At 34.4% G+C, this 17,288-nt stretch overlaps 1 protein-coding gene across 1 annotated transcript in view; it reads right to left on the reverse strand.

Annotated features, from left to right (window-relative positions):
- olfm1b (olfactomedin 1b) overlaps positions 1-2,717 on the reverse strand; it is a 39,271-nt gene extending 36,554 nt beyond the window's left edge. Inside the window, exon 1 of the mRNA XM_073824653.1 lies at positions 2,238-2,717. Coding sequence (XP_073680754.1) covers positions 2,238-2,303 — 66 coding nt within the window. The 5' untranslated portion in view covers positions 2,304-2,717. The remainder of the gene's footprint in view (positions 1-2,237) is intronic.
- Positions 2,718-17,288: the final 14,571 nt, after the last annotated feature.

The following is a 17,288-nucleotide window of genomic DNA, read 5'->3' on the forward strand; positions in this document are numbered from 1 at the left end:
AAACTAGATCACTGCATTCGTAAGAGACGAGTGTATGACTTTGTCCCGACATGCATTTGCTCACACCTGTGTTCCTAAGATACTTCATGAGCTTAATTTAACACAATTTGACAGTAGCCAAATTGAATCCCAGAATGGGAAGAAACACCTTTCCTTGTGTATTTATAGGACTGTTATGATTTTTGGATATGAAATGACTGTATAGGATGAATGAATTCGATGTGTTTCTATATGTTGCAATCTCTTCTTCTCAGACCCTGGCTAAAGCTGAGGAAAATGCCAAATTGTCACCGATTCAATGGGCCGTAAATCTCCGAGATGAGAAGATGAACAGAGCCACGCGGCGGTAATTGATGGGTTTGGCAGAGTCAGTTTGAGATTTACTTGCGCGCACATGCCGAGTAAGCATGCTGCCCCGCTGCGAGCCTAATGCAACATTTACACAGGCTGTACGGTTCACATGCTCATCCTTTTCGATCAATATGAAAATACATGCTACAGTGAGATGCTGGTTAAAGTAATAACTGAAGCGTGAAGAGCACTGTTTGCATATGTAGCAGCCAAGAACACTGCGCACTGGGGAATGTTAGTAAGAGCAGCCAAATGCTCCTCAATTCTCTAGTGCAAAGCTCCAGTTTCCTTTTGTAACACTTTACCATATTAATGCCCATTTTACTAGGGACGTGTGCCTTTGGGGGAGATGCCATATTTAATATGATGTGAATGAAAATGACTGACACTTACAGATTGTATTGTTGTGGCATGTTTAATTAAAACAGCCCCTGAGTTTTTGTGTCTTATACTTCAGTGTTGCATTGGCTGATGAATTAAAATAAAGACACAGGCACAGTTTAACCCATTACACACTAAGGTATAAAGAACCATTATGACCATTATAGAACCATTATAAATTTCTGTATTCATTCTCATTTTTCTCTTTTTGCGAAATAATCATAATTAGGTCCTAATGTGCTTTTTTTATAATTATTCCTACACTGTTTCATGTAATTAGTATAGTGCTAATAATAGCAATGTGCAATTACAGCTCTACAAAATGTGATGTGCGTTAATATTACTTAGTACCTCTCAAGTGCTGTTTGGGGTCTCCCAAGGCCTTCAGTACCTTAAAAGCATACTTATATCAGTTTGATGCTCAATGGCTTGTGCTTGTTATAGATGTGAGAGCTTGTTGTAAACTTATTAATACTCATAAAAGATAATTTGCAAAACCAGTCATAAGGGTTGAAAATTAAGATTTATACATCAGCTAAAAGCTGAATAAAAAAGATTTCAATTGATGTATTTGTTATGATAGGACAGTATTTTGGCCAAGATACAACTATTTAAAAAACTGGAATCTGAGGGTGCAAAAAAATCTAAATATTGAGAAAATCGCCTTTAAAGTTCTAGCAATGCATATTACTAATCCAAAATTAAGTTTTGATATAATTGCGGTTGGAAATTTACAAAATGTCTTCATGGAACATGATCTTTATCTAATATCCTAATGATTTTTGGCATAAAAGAAAAATCAATCATTTTGACCCATACAATGTATTTTTGAGATATTGCTACAAATATGGTCACATACTTGTTCCAACCTATACTGATTTGTTTTTCCCTCTTAAAAGAGAGCCTGAATTTAATGCATAAAAGAAAAATCAATGTATTTTGGCTATTGCCACAAAATATACATGTTCTACTTAACATATACTTCACATTTAGTGTCTCAGAAGTGTGAATACATGCAACATAAGATGCACTTCTGCCAGATGTATTTCGTTTTTCTGCAAATGCATATTTTCCATGCTTAAACTGACCCCAAACAGAATAATTTTGTCACATTCCTCAAAAGTGCATGCCTTCTTTGGGAAAATACCTGCTGGATGGGGTTTGATTTCATTAGAGGAACATATAAAAAGCTGATTTTCCACTGTTGTTATTTTTATGTATGCAGAAATGGGGTCCTTGGGACCCCAAACAAAGAATGCAAAGTCAGTTTCAACAATACACGAGGGTTTGCTTTAATTCATGAAGTGTAAATATGTAAATCAGAGCTGTCATTGAGTACAACCGTGGACTCTTAATATATGAGCTTGTAATCCCATTCGTTAATCTCTTCTGCCCGGTAATTCAGCTAATTCACCGCAGTCTGATCGGTGTTTGATGTGAGTGTGTGTGTATGTATGTGTGTGTGTCAGTGTGTGTGTGGGAGGTAAAGATGGCGATAGACCTACTTGCGTGAGTTCCGTGCCCATCAGCACCAGCACGATGAGACTCAAGAGCTTGTTCACGCGCTGCATCTCGCGCCTCCGCTCGCTCGGACACGCTCTCGCATGCAGATCCGGTCCGGTGCCTCGTTAAGACCCTCTCGTTGGTGCTCTCGCCTCGCTCCTCTGTCCCCGGTCTCTCGCTTCACTCGCTTCTCTCGCTTGCGCTCGCTTCTCAGCAACGGAATGACAGAGAAACAGAACTCGGTCTCGCGCAGCCGTCTCTGGGCATCTCGCGCGCGGAGCGTCGTCTCGCGCCTCCCGTTTTCTCCCGAGTGTCTCTCTGCCTCTCTGCGACTCCCGTCCCCGTTAGATGAGCGGCTCTGGAGGTCTAGCGTCACGCGGGGAGGTCTTGTTAGCCCAAAACTTTGTGTGTATCTCGTTGTGTGAGGCAGAGAGATTGGGGAGCGCGAACGCGAGCTGTCCTAGGTGCTGAAACCGGATGTGACATACGGCGCGCGTGGGAAATTCAACGGGGATGAGCGAGAGGAGGAAGAGTGCGATTGAGCTAATTGGTCGAAGATTGCGCGGCGTCAAAACAAGCTTAATACACATGTAAGGACATTTTTTTCCTGCAAACGCCGATTAAAACGAAGGATTAGAATGTATATTTTCTATAGAACGCATGGTTTTCACAAAAAAATATGAAGCAGCGCAGCTGTTTCGACGTTGATAATGATAAATGTTTCTTGAGCAGCAAATCAGCATATTAGAATGATTTCTGGAGGATCATGTGACACTGAAAACTCAGCAATTGCATCACATGAATAAATTACATTTTAAAACATATTTATATAGAAAACGTTTATTTTAAATTTTAAATTTTACAATATTGTTGATTTACTGCATTTTAAGACAAATAAAGGCAGCCTTGAGGTGAGTCAAAGAGACTTCTTTAAAAAAAAAACAAGTACTGTATACTGAGGTTTTAAAAATCTGATCACAATTTAAAAGTACAAAACAAGGAGTTGTAAAGAAAAATGTCAGAGGGTTTCAATATAAGCCAAAAGGAGACTGCTTTTTCTTAGCTGTAAACAAAACTTAGTTCTTGAGAGGCTAGCATATTCTCACCGGGGGGTTATGCTACATCCTGCATCATCCGCTGAAACGCTACTCTCCTATGAACATGCGTACAACATTTTTCTTACACGAATGCATCAGTTTGCCTCAGAAGGGCTTTATTAACCCCGATGAGTACTTTTTATGATGGATGGATGCACTTTATTGGACTTCAAAATCTCAACAGCCATTCACTGCCATTATAAAGCTTGGAAGGGATAACAGTTTTTAATGTAACTCCGATTGTATTCGTCTGAAAGAAGAAAGTCTTATATACCTAGGGTGGCTTGGGGTCATTTTAATTTTTAGGTGAACTATCCCTTTAAGTTTTTTAAATGATAATAAGACATTAGATAATATGCTGTTTCTCTAAAAACTAAAGTTATAAGTCACTGAGAAAAAAGTAAAGAAAACTAAAGTCATTCCTGAGAAAACACACAGCAGCATTTGTCAAGATGCCATTTGAATTGATGTTTTATCATTTTTGCAATAACATTCAGACATTTTAAGTATCCATATATATTTTGGGGCCACTCTTATTTGTGTGTGTGTGTGTGTGTGTGTGTGTGTGGAGAAAGTTGTGGTCAGTTTGCGAGATTTATATTATCAATAGCAGCATTATTCCAGGCCTATGCATTATTGATTGGTGTGTGGAAGCCATTATGGCAAATTTATATGCCTTTATTTCACTGCAGAAACCACGAGTAATGTGTTCAGCCCATAAGACATTCAGACTAACAACCGTGGAGATAATATAGTAAGGTGTTTAAAAATATGATTAAATATTAACATGATTCATATCAGCAGCACAGTGCTCGATATAATCATGAGAAGGCTACATTTTACAATTCAGTATATGATTCAGTTTGGTTTAGAAATTTGTGTCAGTGCATATTAATACAATCGGGTGCTTTTCTAGCATCTCTGTCTGACTGAATAAACTCTTTGTGACCAACAAAGAGATTTGCAGATGGTAAAGCATGTATTGATGTGTTTATGGCATGACAAATTTATGTGGTGCAGCTTATTTAGTATATGCAAACAGATTAATCTTCAGTGGATGATTGCTCTTGCTGCATTACAACATTATTGGCTCTCTTTGCAAAGGAAGTTTTAATTCCTACTTTGTAATACAAAATGTGTTCTATTTGACAAGCCTGGTTATCCGTTTTGTTTGTCTGAGCCGCTTTGCCCAAACGTTGGGTGACGTCACCATTCAAACATTTGGCAGCCAATTCATTCATTTCATTAATTAATACATTTATCGCAGGTTCTGTTGCTGAGCAACACGCCCGCTTGCTCATCTGTGGATATTGGTTGTGCAATGGGAAAATTAACATGTCATTGATACCCAGTGTATCCATAAATTTAAAGTGAGGAATCAGATGGCTATGTTGAACATCATATGAGAAATAATGGTCTTGTTAACTGTAGCAGTGCTACTGTATGATTATGTGTGGTGTGTATATACAGTATATATATACAGAATTGAAGTCAAAAGTTTACATACACCTTGCAAAATGTTAATTATTTCCTGAATGATCCACAGCTGTTTTTTTTCTTCTTGTTTAGCGATAGTCATGAGTCCCTTTTTTGTCCTGAACAGTTAAACTGCCCGCTGTTCTTCCCACAAATTCTTTGGTTTTTCAGCATTTTTGTGTATTTGAACCCTTTCCAACAATGACTGTATGATTTTGAGATCCATCTTTTCACACTGAGGACAACTGAGGGACTCATATGCAACTATTACAAAATGTTCAAACACTCGCTGATGCTTCAGAATAAAACACAATGCATTAAGGGCCGGGGGTGAAAATTTTTTGATTTTGAAGATCAGGCTAAATTTTACTTATTTGGTCTTCTAGGGAACATGTAATTAACTTTTGTAGCTTCTGAAGGGCAGTACTAAATGGAAAAAAGAAGATATTTATGTAAAATAAGAAAAATGTGCACCTCCTCATTTCATTCAAAAGTTTTCGCCCCCTGGCTCTTTATGTGTTGTGTTTCCTTCTGGAGCATCAGTGAGCGTTTGAACCTGTGTAATAGTTGCATATGAGTCCCTCAGTTGTCCTCAGTGTGAAAAGATGGATCTCAACATCATACAGTCATTATTGGAAAGGGTTCAGATACACAAAAATGCTGAAAAAACAAATAATCTGTGTGACCAGAAAGCTTTTTCTAAAGAGCAGTGGGCAGTTTAACTGTTCAGGACAAACAAGGGACTCATAATCAACTATCACAAAAAAAAAAAAAAAAAAAAAAAAAAAAAAAAACACACACACACAGCTGTGAATCATTTAGGTAGCAACATAGTATTAAGAATCAAGTGTATGCAAACTTTTTAACAGGGTAATTTGTATAAATTTAACTATTATTTTCTCTTGTGGACTATATGTAAACTTCTTTGATGTGAAATATCTTATTCAGGTCAGTACCTGATCGTGCATTTTGTATGATCCCACTTATTTTGGTCAAACATTTAACATTTTGCAGATTCTGCAAGGTGTATGTAAAATCAGGCAACGAAGTGCCTCTTTTAAAGATTTTTTGCTTAACACATCAATACGATGATTGGTTCTTCCATAAAAAATATTTTATAATGTCACTCCAGTATCTTTTAGAAAGATTTTGCTTTTTTAGTGGACTGACAAGAACCCATTGACCTTGCATCAGATGAGCCGTTCCAGACTGAGACAAGGAGCCAAGAAAATCACTGTCATTATATTGCATTAGAAACTCTGGTAAAATATATCCAGTGTTGTTTATAGACCTTTCACATGAATTATCAGTGATTTAGTGTGACGTTTTAAAGGATTAGTTCACCCATAAACGATTTGCTGAAAATGTACTCCCCTCAGGACATCCAAAGTCTAGATGAGTTTGTTTCTTCATCAGATTTGGAGAAATTTGGCAATACATCACTTGCTCACTTAATGGATCCTCTGCAGCGAATGGGTGCCGTCAGAATGTGAGTCCAAACAGCTGATAAAAACATCACAATAATCCACAAGTAATCCACACCACTCCAGTCCATCAATTAACATCTTGTGAAGTGAAAAACTGCATGTATGCCATAGTTTCTGGCCAATTGGGAAAGCAATATTATGGATAAAGGACTCATATTTTAGTCTGAAGCAATGGTTTGATGTTAAAAAAGTGTCCTAATGATGGATTTGTTTCTTACAAACACACAGATTTTCACATCACAAGATGTTAACTGATGGACTGGAGTGGTGTTGATTACTTGTGAATTACTGTGATGTTTTTATCAGCTGTTTGGACGGCGCCCATTCACCGATATATGAATCTCAGTTTCATTTTTTTTTTCTTTATTAGGTTTTGTGGTCCAGGGTTACATATGATCTTTATATTTTCAATATGGTGTGGATTACTTGCGACTATTGTGATGCTTTTATCAGCTGCTTGGACTCTCATTCTGACGGCACCCATTCACCGCAAGGGACCCGTTGGTGAGCAAGTGATGGAATGCTTAATTTCTCCAAATCTGTTCCCATGAAGAATCAAACTACATCTTGGATGACCTGAGGGTGAGTAAATGTTCAGCAAATTTTCGTTTTTGGATGAACTATTCCTTTAATCACTTTTATATTTGCACGGAGATGCACAGAGATCTGATTTCTGCTTGTAAAGGCCAGCAGAAATTCATCTGCAATTCATGGAGTATGAATGCAACCTCATGTCACAGAAGGGTTGGGTTCGGCTAGACATCATTGCTTTATTCATTAAAATGGAATTGTACAGTTTTATTCCTGCCATTTAACATTTAGAGCACTTATTATGCTTGAAAGCGTGACGTTTTATCGCGTAAATGGGAGCGTTAACCAGGATGCGTTCATTATTTTATTAATTTTTTCACCCTCTACGTCTCACCGTGCTACAGAAAAACTGTAATGATCTCTCTGTGGCTGTGAAAGATTTACTAAAACCGATTTTTCCCTGCAGAAATGTCAATATGAACTCGGTGTACAGAAAACCTCAGATCCTCCTGCAGTTTATTCTGTCCTGGCAGAAAACTAGACACTGGGAACAGAGCTTGTCTTGGTGCTTTTATATTTATACGGCTCTCCGCGTGTATGTGGCGATCTCCTCGCCAAGAATGTTTCTCATGGGAACACAACCTAATTGGTTTCATCTCAGCCGGCTGTTTTATGAACATTAGCGCTCGTAAAATATCTTTACGCGTGTGTGTTTTTGCACGCCGTGTTCGGAGCATTGATCAAGCTTAGAAACTGCATATAGGATTCTTTAATGGAGTGAAATAAAGGCGGCACAAATGCATCTGTGTGTTTGTGTCCGTGTGTGCCAGTGAATGCTTTAAAAAACATCATTTAGTGTGTGTGTGTGTGTGTGTGTGTGTGTGTGTGTGTGTGTGTGTGTGTGTGTGTGTGTGTGCATGCATGTGTATTGCATGCTCTGTTTCACATATTGTTTATGGGCTTTCTGCTCGTCTCTCTCATTCTTATTCAGACTCAGTGTGATTTACTTGGACTGTAGCTGCCAGACATTATGTAACTCGGGTGTTTTGATGCCATCCTAAATTGGTCACACAGATAAAGACAAACATAGCCACCCACAAACTGTGTCACTCCGCTGCTTCTCAAAGAGCTCTAAACATTCATTTTCTCCTTTAACCAGAGGCAAAAAAAAGAGAATCTGCTTTAAAATCTTCAGCTTACATGATGTTTGCTGTTTATACAAGCCAGTCTAATTATGCAAGATTTTTGTAGGATTTTTCTGCATTAGAGCTTAAAAGATTGACTTCTGTGAATAAAAAATGTGTCCTTTTGGTGGCTAAAGCCAATTTTGAATTTATGCCTGAAATATGATCTGATTCTATTCTATTCTTTTTTATATATATATATATGTGACCCTGCACCACAAAACCAGTTTTAAGTAGCACTGGTATATTTTTTAGCAACAATACATTTTATGAGTCAAAATTATCGATTTTTCTTTTATGCTAAAAATCATTAGGATATTAAGTAAAGATCGTGTTCCGTGAAGATATTTTGTAAATTTCCTACCGTAAATATATCAAAACTTATTTTTTGATTAGTAGTATCTAATACAAAGAACTTAATTTGGACAACTTTAAAGGTGAATTTCTCAATATTGTAATTTTGCACCATCAGATTCCAGATATATTAATAGTTGTCATAGATCATATATAAATCTCAGTTTCAAAAAATGTTTTTCCTTATTAGGTTTGTGGTCCAGGGTTACATGTGATCTTTATATTTTCAATGTTTACACTACCTAGCAACACTTTGGGGTTGGGAAGGTTTTTATTAATTTTCTCTTTCACTAAGGCTGCATTTATTTGATGTAAAATCAGTAATATTGTGAAATATTATTTACATTTAAAATAACTGTTTTACATTTGAATATATGTTTAAGTGTAATTTATTTCTGTGATGCGAAGCTGAATTTTCAGCATCATTGCTCCAGTCTTTAGTGTCACTGATCCTTCAGAAACCATTCTAATATGCCGAGTTGCTGCTCAAGAACATTTGTCATTATTAATTTTGAAATAATGACAAAAAATTCTTTGACAAATAGAAAGTTAAAAAAGGACATTACAAATATCTTTACTGTTACTTTTAAACAGTTTAACATATCCTTGCTATAAATAAAAAATTAAAATTAAAATAAGATAAAATAAAATAAAATAAAAATCCAGTGATCTCAAAATTTTTGAATATGTGGGTTGATTTTTTTTATTGCCTGAAGAACATTTTTTGCTAAAATGTTATATAAAGATTTACAGGTTTGCACTTTATTACTTTTTATGAATTTAAGATTTTTTTTTCTGCTTAAGAAACATCAATCATTATTAATATTAAAATGATGAATTCTTTGATTAATAGAAGGTTCAAAAGAAGAATTATTTTGTAACATTACAAATATCTTTACTGTTAATTTTAATCAGTTAAATTCATCCTTGCTATGAATAGAATAAAATAAAATAAAAATAAATAAAATAATAAAAATCTATTGATTCCAATATTTAAATATGTTTGTTTGATTTTTTTTTTTATTGCATGAAGAACATCTTTCACCAAAATGTTAATATAAACATTTAAAGGTTGGCATTTTATTGCTTATGAATTTAAAATGTTACTATTTTTTTATTGTTGACTTTTTTCTGCTCAAGAAACATTTATTATTATTAATATTAAAAGGTTAAGTTCTTTGATGTATTGAAAGTTCAAACAAAGAAATACTTTGTAACTTTACAAATATATTTACTGTTACTTTTAATCAGTTTAATGCATCCTTGCTATGAATAAAATAAAATAAAAATAATAAAATAAAACAAAAAATAAAATAAAACAAAAATCTACTGATTCCAGTATTTTTAAATATGTTTGTTGATTTTTTTTCATCCTTGCTTTAAATAAAATTATTCTTTTTTTATTATTAAATTGCCTGAAGAACATCTTTGGCTAAAATGTTATATAAAGATTTACAGGTTTGCATTTTATGATTTTTTTTTTTTTTTTATAAATTTAAGATTTTATAGATTTTTTATTGTTGACTCTTTTTCTGCTCAATAATCATTTATTATTATTAATGTTTAAATAATGAATTCTTTGAGGAATAGAAAGTTCAAATGAAGAAATACTTTAACATTACAAATATCTTTACTGTTACTTTTAATCAGTTTAATGCATCCTTACTTTAAATAAAATTAAAAATCTTTTTTTTTTATTAAATTCTTTGGCTAAAATGTTTTTAGATTTACAGGTTTGCATTTTTTTTTTACTTTTTATAAATTTAAGATTGTATTATTTTTTTAATTGTTGACTTGTTTTTTGTTTGTTTGGTGTTTTAACATAAAATTGGTTTAAAACACAAAATTATATATTATGAGCAGGTCTCTGAGTCTTAGGCATCGTTAAAGGAAAGGCAGAGGTGTTCATCTAGAGATCAAGGATGATGCAAGACCCGAGATGCTTTTAGAAATGTTCTATACGTACTGACTTCCTTCTTCGGTGGAACATGAAAGAAAGCTTTTTAAAGAAAGTTTCAGCTCTTTTTGTCCATGCAGTGAAAGTCAATGGGGTCCAAAACAATACTGGACTCCACTGACTTTCATTTAATGGATGAATGAAACTGATTTCAACTTAAGGTATCTCTCTTTTTCTGTGAGTGTTGCACAGAAGAATGCAAGTCATAACATTTCTGGAATGACATGAGGATAAGTAAATGAAGACAGAATTGTAATTTTTTGACTGATCTATCCCTTTAAATGATTATTTGGTCCCTCTCAATCCTGACGTGGTTACATCAGTGCTAGAGATCAAACGTTTTTTCTACAAGTGGGAAGCGTTTTCCCTATAGAGATCCATTACGGATTCAGCGGTGTCTGTCAGGGGCTTAATTTACTTCCTCAGATTTAAAAATATCTCTAATTATAGTTTGACAGACATCATGAGCTGGGGTGACCTAGTTAGTGTTAACATCTGCATTTTAAACGAGCTGCAACACGAACAAAAATCGGTTTCGGAAGAGCCGGACAGAGCGAGGAACAGAAGAATCATTGTGTAAGAGGACAAAATGTTCCTCCGCTTGCGAAAGAGAACGAGAAAAGTGAATAATTGCATCAAGTGCGCACTGTGTTTTGAGTTCTGACCTTTTGGAGAGGATCAGTCCTGCCTATTAAAACTAATCTCAGCGCTCATCTCGCTCACTCACACACACACACTCATCCCAGAGCTTATCACACACAATAAACAGATCAATACAGAGATCAATATACAAACATCCACACACAAGTGAACAAACACTCCCACACACAGGGCAAACTCTGTATAACAAACAAAACACAGACCTGATTACATCCAGAAGGCTGTTCAGATACTATCATGAGAGTTCAGACCAGGAACCGCTGTTGAGGGGAAAGCTATAAAAGCTGCAATGCTACTAACTTTAAAAATTTTTTAAGTTGCATGACTGTAGATGAGCTGTTTTCATAATAGCTATTCGAACCCTTTTAATGTATAATGTTTTTAATGCTTAGCAATAAAATATTTAAGAACTATTTTCAATTAATTAATCATAATTATTTAATCTAAACATTAATAATGATTTTTAATATTATTTTATTTTGAATAATTAAATGCATTATGAAATACAATCTCTCTGGCATTTGTATAATAATAACTAATTCTAATTATTAATTACTAATATATTAATTACTAATAATTAAATGTCTTCTAAAATCTTTTTGCCATTTGTAGCAGACAGCTTTAATAATTATTGTTTATTATTATTATTACTATTATTAGTTAAGCAATATTACTAATATTAAACAATAATATTAAAGCAAATTAGCAATAATAATTTTTAATAATAAATGTTTTCTCCTAAAATAGCATTTGTAGCTCAACTTAGCTTTAACTTTTATTTATAAATTAATTTGTAATAAATTATTCATTTTATATATTATCAAATATATATATATATATATATATATATATATATATATATATATATATATATATTAATCTTATATTTACCTTATATTTAGTTTTGTTCATAAATAATAAATTATATAATCATATATACACTGTAAAAAGTTTTCACCAGATTTAACTTAAAAAATTTAAAAGTTCAGCAGGTGCCTTAAGTTTTTAAATTAAATCATCTTAAAACTACAAGTTATTTTAACTTATTACCCAATAAAAATGAGTTGATATAACGTTTGAGTTTAAATTACTTAAGTTGATTTAACTTAAAATCTTAAGGCAGCTTCTAAACTTAAGTTTTTAAGTTGAAACTGGTGAAAACTTTTTTACAGTGTATTTAAAAAGATAATAAAAAAACTTTTAAAAAGATAATAAAAAAAAAACTATTTGTTGAGTCAACTTAACATAATTTGTTACCTGGCTGTCTTAAAATTTTAAGTTCAGTCAACTCAAAAACGTTTGGTCAACTTAAAATGTTAAGTTGTACTAAGCCACAACTTAGATATTTGAGTTAATTCAACATAAAATGATTAAGGCAGCCAGGTAAATTACCCAGCTTTAAAGTTCAACAAACCAAAAAGTTGTCTCTTAGTACAACTTAACATTTCAAGTTGACTAAACTTATTTGAGCTGACTGAACTTAAAATTTGAAGGCAGCAGGATAAAAAATTATTTTAAGTTCACTCAACAGATTGTGGTTTTTTTACAGTGTATTTGTTTATATTGTAACTTTCTTGTATTGTTTTTGTTAGTATTATAGTTGCTTGTAACTATATTTTCAGAAGTACCACTGAATGTTTTGAACTGCTTCAAATGATGAGGAGTTTGTAACTTCACAAACTACAATTGTAAAGTAATTTACCTGCACTGGACATCACAAAATCTGCTTTGGCATAAATTGCTGGGGATATGTCCATATATTGTGCTACCAATCATGCAACAGGAAAGGCAGGAGTGGAGAAGATGTGATTTGGTGGCTCGATCCATTCTTGTGTAATTCTCAGGCTTACCGTGTGATTAAGAGTCCTCCGGCAGACAGCAGCGTTCTGACATTTATGCTTTCTTTACGAGACCTGATATACTTGTCAAAACCAGTGAAACACGGAGGTGTAGATAATAACTCAACTAAAAGTTGGTTTGCTTTGAAAAGATTTGTGCTGAGCTTTACAGATTCACACCCTGTCAGAGAGTGTTGATCATTTTAATTGTTTCATACAGGCTCTTCCCGGCTTCCAGCATAAGCATCACTATTACTATCACTCATGTATGCTTAGTTATTTGAACAAACCACCAACCCTGTCTACGAAACTTTGGTGCATAGCTAAACCTGCACCATTTCTGCTACAGACATGAATGAGACCTTAAAATGTTAGTTCACCCAAAAATTTTAATTAGCCCATTATTTACTCACTCTCCAGGCATCTTAAGTTCATATGACTTCCTTCTTTCAGACGAATCCAATTAGAGTTATATTAAAAATTATCCTGGCACTTCCAAGCTTTATAATGGCACAGGTGGATGTTTCTCTTCATCAGTCCAAAACAAGTCCAATAAAGTGCATCCATCCATAATAAAAATTGGAAGCATGGCATTGCTTCCATGTACAAACAGTAAGAGCAATCTAGATTAAAATGATTTTCATGTTTTAAATATGGATATTTTTTCTTACAAAAACACATTGATTCAGTACTGATTCAGTACCCCCACCCCCCACCCCCCCATTATAATTATTGCCATTATAAAGCTTGAAAGATTGGATTTGTCTGAAAGCGAAGTCATATCACCTAGGATGCCTGGAGTGTGAGTAAATAATAGTAATAAATAAGATATAATTTTCACTTTTGGGGTAAACTAACCTTTTAAATCTAGCGATATTTTGAGGAAAGTTTTTTTATTGCTTTTTAAAATCACTTTTCCACAAATTAGTGGTGAATTTATATGAATTATATAATCTCAATCTTATGTTTTCATACACTTTCAAAAAAAGGTTTCAAATGGGACTTTTCACATTTTTCCCCAAAGAACCTTTTAGTGATCAGCTCCTGAAAGAACCATTATTTTTATGATTATTAGTCTAAAGTCCGAAAAGAATCCTAAAGTCCTAAAGAATCTTTTTCCACTATAAAGACCTATTTGGAAATGATACAGTGTCGTTGAAGTTTCTTCAGAGAATTGTTCATTTTTAGTAAAGAACCTTTTAAGAAAGTGTACAATCTGTAGTGAACCTGGAAAAATGTACAATTTAAACTCATATGAATTCACCACCAATTCTCCAGAGTAGTCATGTTTTCTCATGAGATGCCTATAGAGATGCCGATTGATGATGCATTTGTGACCTTGGACCACAAAACCAGTCATAAGGCTCAAGTTTTTTAAAATAGAGATTTATACATCAGCTGAAAGCTTTCCATAGATGTATGGATTGTTAGGATAGGACAATATTTGGCCGAGATACAACTATTTGAAAATTTGGAATCTGAGGGTGCAAAAAAATCTAAATATTAAGAAAATCACCTTTAAAGTTCTTAGCAATGCATATTACTTATTAAATATTAAGTTTTGATATATTTATGGTAGAAAATGTACAAAAAAATCTATCATTTTGACCCATACAATGTATTTTTGCAATTGCGACAACTACTTAAAACTGATTTTGTGGTCCAGGGTCACATTTGTGAAACATTAAGAATAAAATTGGTCTTAACTTCACTTTTTATTATAGATGGATGCACTTTATTGGACTTGTTTTGGACTGATGAAGAGAAACACCAGCTTATTGCCATTATAAAGCTTAAAAGAGCCAGGACATTTTTTAATATAACTCGGATTGGATTTGTCTGAAAGCGAAGTCGTATAACTCTTCTCCTTGATTTCTCATAACTTTTGGCAGTCTATAGTACTTAAAATGTTTTCCCCAGTTTGACCAATTAGCACAGCCCAAAACATGACAATAATTGACCATTTTCAGCAGGAATAATTAGCAAAATACGCAAGTTTCATTTGTGTTCAGTGGTATTGTTTGTGTTCAGTGGCACCAATATGGCCAGTTGATGACCCATCGTGAAAACACACCATATTTGTGACCCTGGACACCCCTGGAGCGTTCCATTGATGTATGGTTTGTTAGGATAGGACAATATTTGGCTGAGATACAACTATTTGAAAATCTGGAATCTGAGGGTGCAAAAAAATCTGAATATTGCGAAAATCGCCTTTAAAATTGTCCAAATTAAGTTCTTAGCGATGCATATTACTAATCAAAATGTTTTGATATATTCACGGTAGGAAATTTACAAAATAACTTAATGGAACATGATCTTTACTATTCTAATGATTTTTGGCATAAAAGAAAAATCAATCATTTTGACCCATACAATGTATTTTTGGCAATTGCGACAACTAGTACTTCAAATGTTTTTCCCGGTCTGACCGATTAGTACAGCCCAAAACATGACAATAACTGACCTTTTTTCAGCAGCAATAATCAGCAAAATAAGCCAGTTTCGTTCAAGTTCAGAGGCATTGTTTGTGTTCAGTACCACCAATATGGCCGATTAATGACCCGTTGTGAAAACACACTATATTTGTGACCCTGGACCACAAAACCAGTCATTAGCTGAAAGCTTTCCATTGATGTATGGTTTGTTAGAATAGGGCAATATTTGGCCGAGATACAACTATTTGAACATCGGGAATCTGAGGGTACAAAAAAAAAAAACAGAATATTGAGAAAATCGCCAAATGAGAAGTTCTTAGCAATGCATATTACTAATCAGAAATTAAGTTTTGATGTATTTACGGTATGAAATCTACAAAATAACTTTATGGAACATGATCTGTACTTAATATCCTAATGATTTTTGGCATAAAAGAAAAATCAAAAATTTTGACCCATGCAATGTATTTATGGCAATTGCAACAACTAAGACTGGTTTTGTGGTCCAGGGTCACATTTGTGAAACATTAAGAATCACATTTTTAAAGACAAAGGAAAGAATATTTTGTAGCTGGAGTAGACTTTTCTTAACATTTTTCTCAAGAAGATTGTGTCACAGAAAGTTTGACTGTTTTGACTCACAGCCACATCGAAATGCAGCAGAAATCATCCACAACACTCACCGTGAAGTGTTTGCGCTGACAAACACCACCCACATTTCCCCCTGAATATAGCTGTATTTATGATTTAGCAGATGATAAATATTACAGCGTACACCGCTGGAGCCGTCAGTCACAGATCCGTCCGGTGGGCAGGAGCTTATGCGCATTGGGTCGCTCACGATTGGCCTCCAGAGCTGTCAATCAAGCAGTCATTACACAGTCTAAGCGTAGTGCACTTGACCTTGGTGATTAGAAGAGGCTGTATCTGCCTCGGGGGAGTTTAACACATCTGACCAGATCTTAATGAGGCCGTTCACCTTGTCAGGAGTCCTGTAATGTGAACCCTGACAGCGCTGGGAAAACACTCAGACATACAAGCGCACAGTCAGTGAGATCCGTTATTTATGGATGAAAAAAGGCCAGTCACTGACGGCTGCATGCCGACACCCACGTCCTGATGTCATGTGGCCCTCATGCATATTCGTAATGATCCAGAATGTTCCACATCTATTTTTGCCCAACTTTCGCTGTCAGCCCCTCGTCAAGCTAGACGGATGCAGGCCAAGACATCTGCGAGAAATGATGCATCTGCTCATGCATGTTTCTCTACACTTTAAGCCTATTGCATCAGGCATGAAAATGCAAACCAAATGTAATTGAGTTTAGCATGAGACCTGAGATCTGGATTTATATTCTGGAATTGGGAATCTTCTTTATTTCTCTCATTTTCAATTGTCAATCTTGTCCTACATAACACACTCTCTTCCTTTTTTCTCGCTCTATTTTTAGCTGTTCCCGTCTCCATGTTACTCCCAAATTTTCCTCCCCATCTTTCTCCGTTTCTCTTTCCACCAGAGTTTCCTCTTCATATTCATTTTCTTTTCAATTTCCTTTCTCTGCCATCTTTCTTTCCTGCCTTTCCAAATGGATACCAAACTTAAACCTACTTTACATTATTAATGAATGCATTAAACTGATATTTATAATGTTATAAAAGATTTATATTTCAACATAGAATCCTGCACAACTCAGAAATGTTTCTTAAGCAGCAAATCAGATCATCTGACACTGAAAACTGGAGTTTTGCTGGTTTTACTGTGTTTTTGTCACAACAAATCAGCGTAATATTTAAGGAATATGTTGTTTTAGACAAAGGAATTGCTTCACTTTTATTTAGCACAGGTCGTCATGTCTCCTGCAGTGAGTTTCTCAGTCACAAAAATATCCAGTTTTCAACATTGAAAACAACCAGATCATCTGACACTGAAAACTGGAGTAATGATGCTGAGAATTCAGCTTTGCATCACAGGAATAAATTACATTTTACAATATGTTCAAATAGAAAACAGCTATTTTGAGTAGTAATAAT

Source organism: Garra rufa, chromosome 19, assembly GCF_049309525.1.
Source record: "Garra rufa chromosome 19, GarRuf1.0, whole genome shotgun sequence".
NCBI lineage: Eukaryota > Metazoa > Chordata > Actinopteri > Cypriniformes > Cyprinidae > Garra > Garra rufa.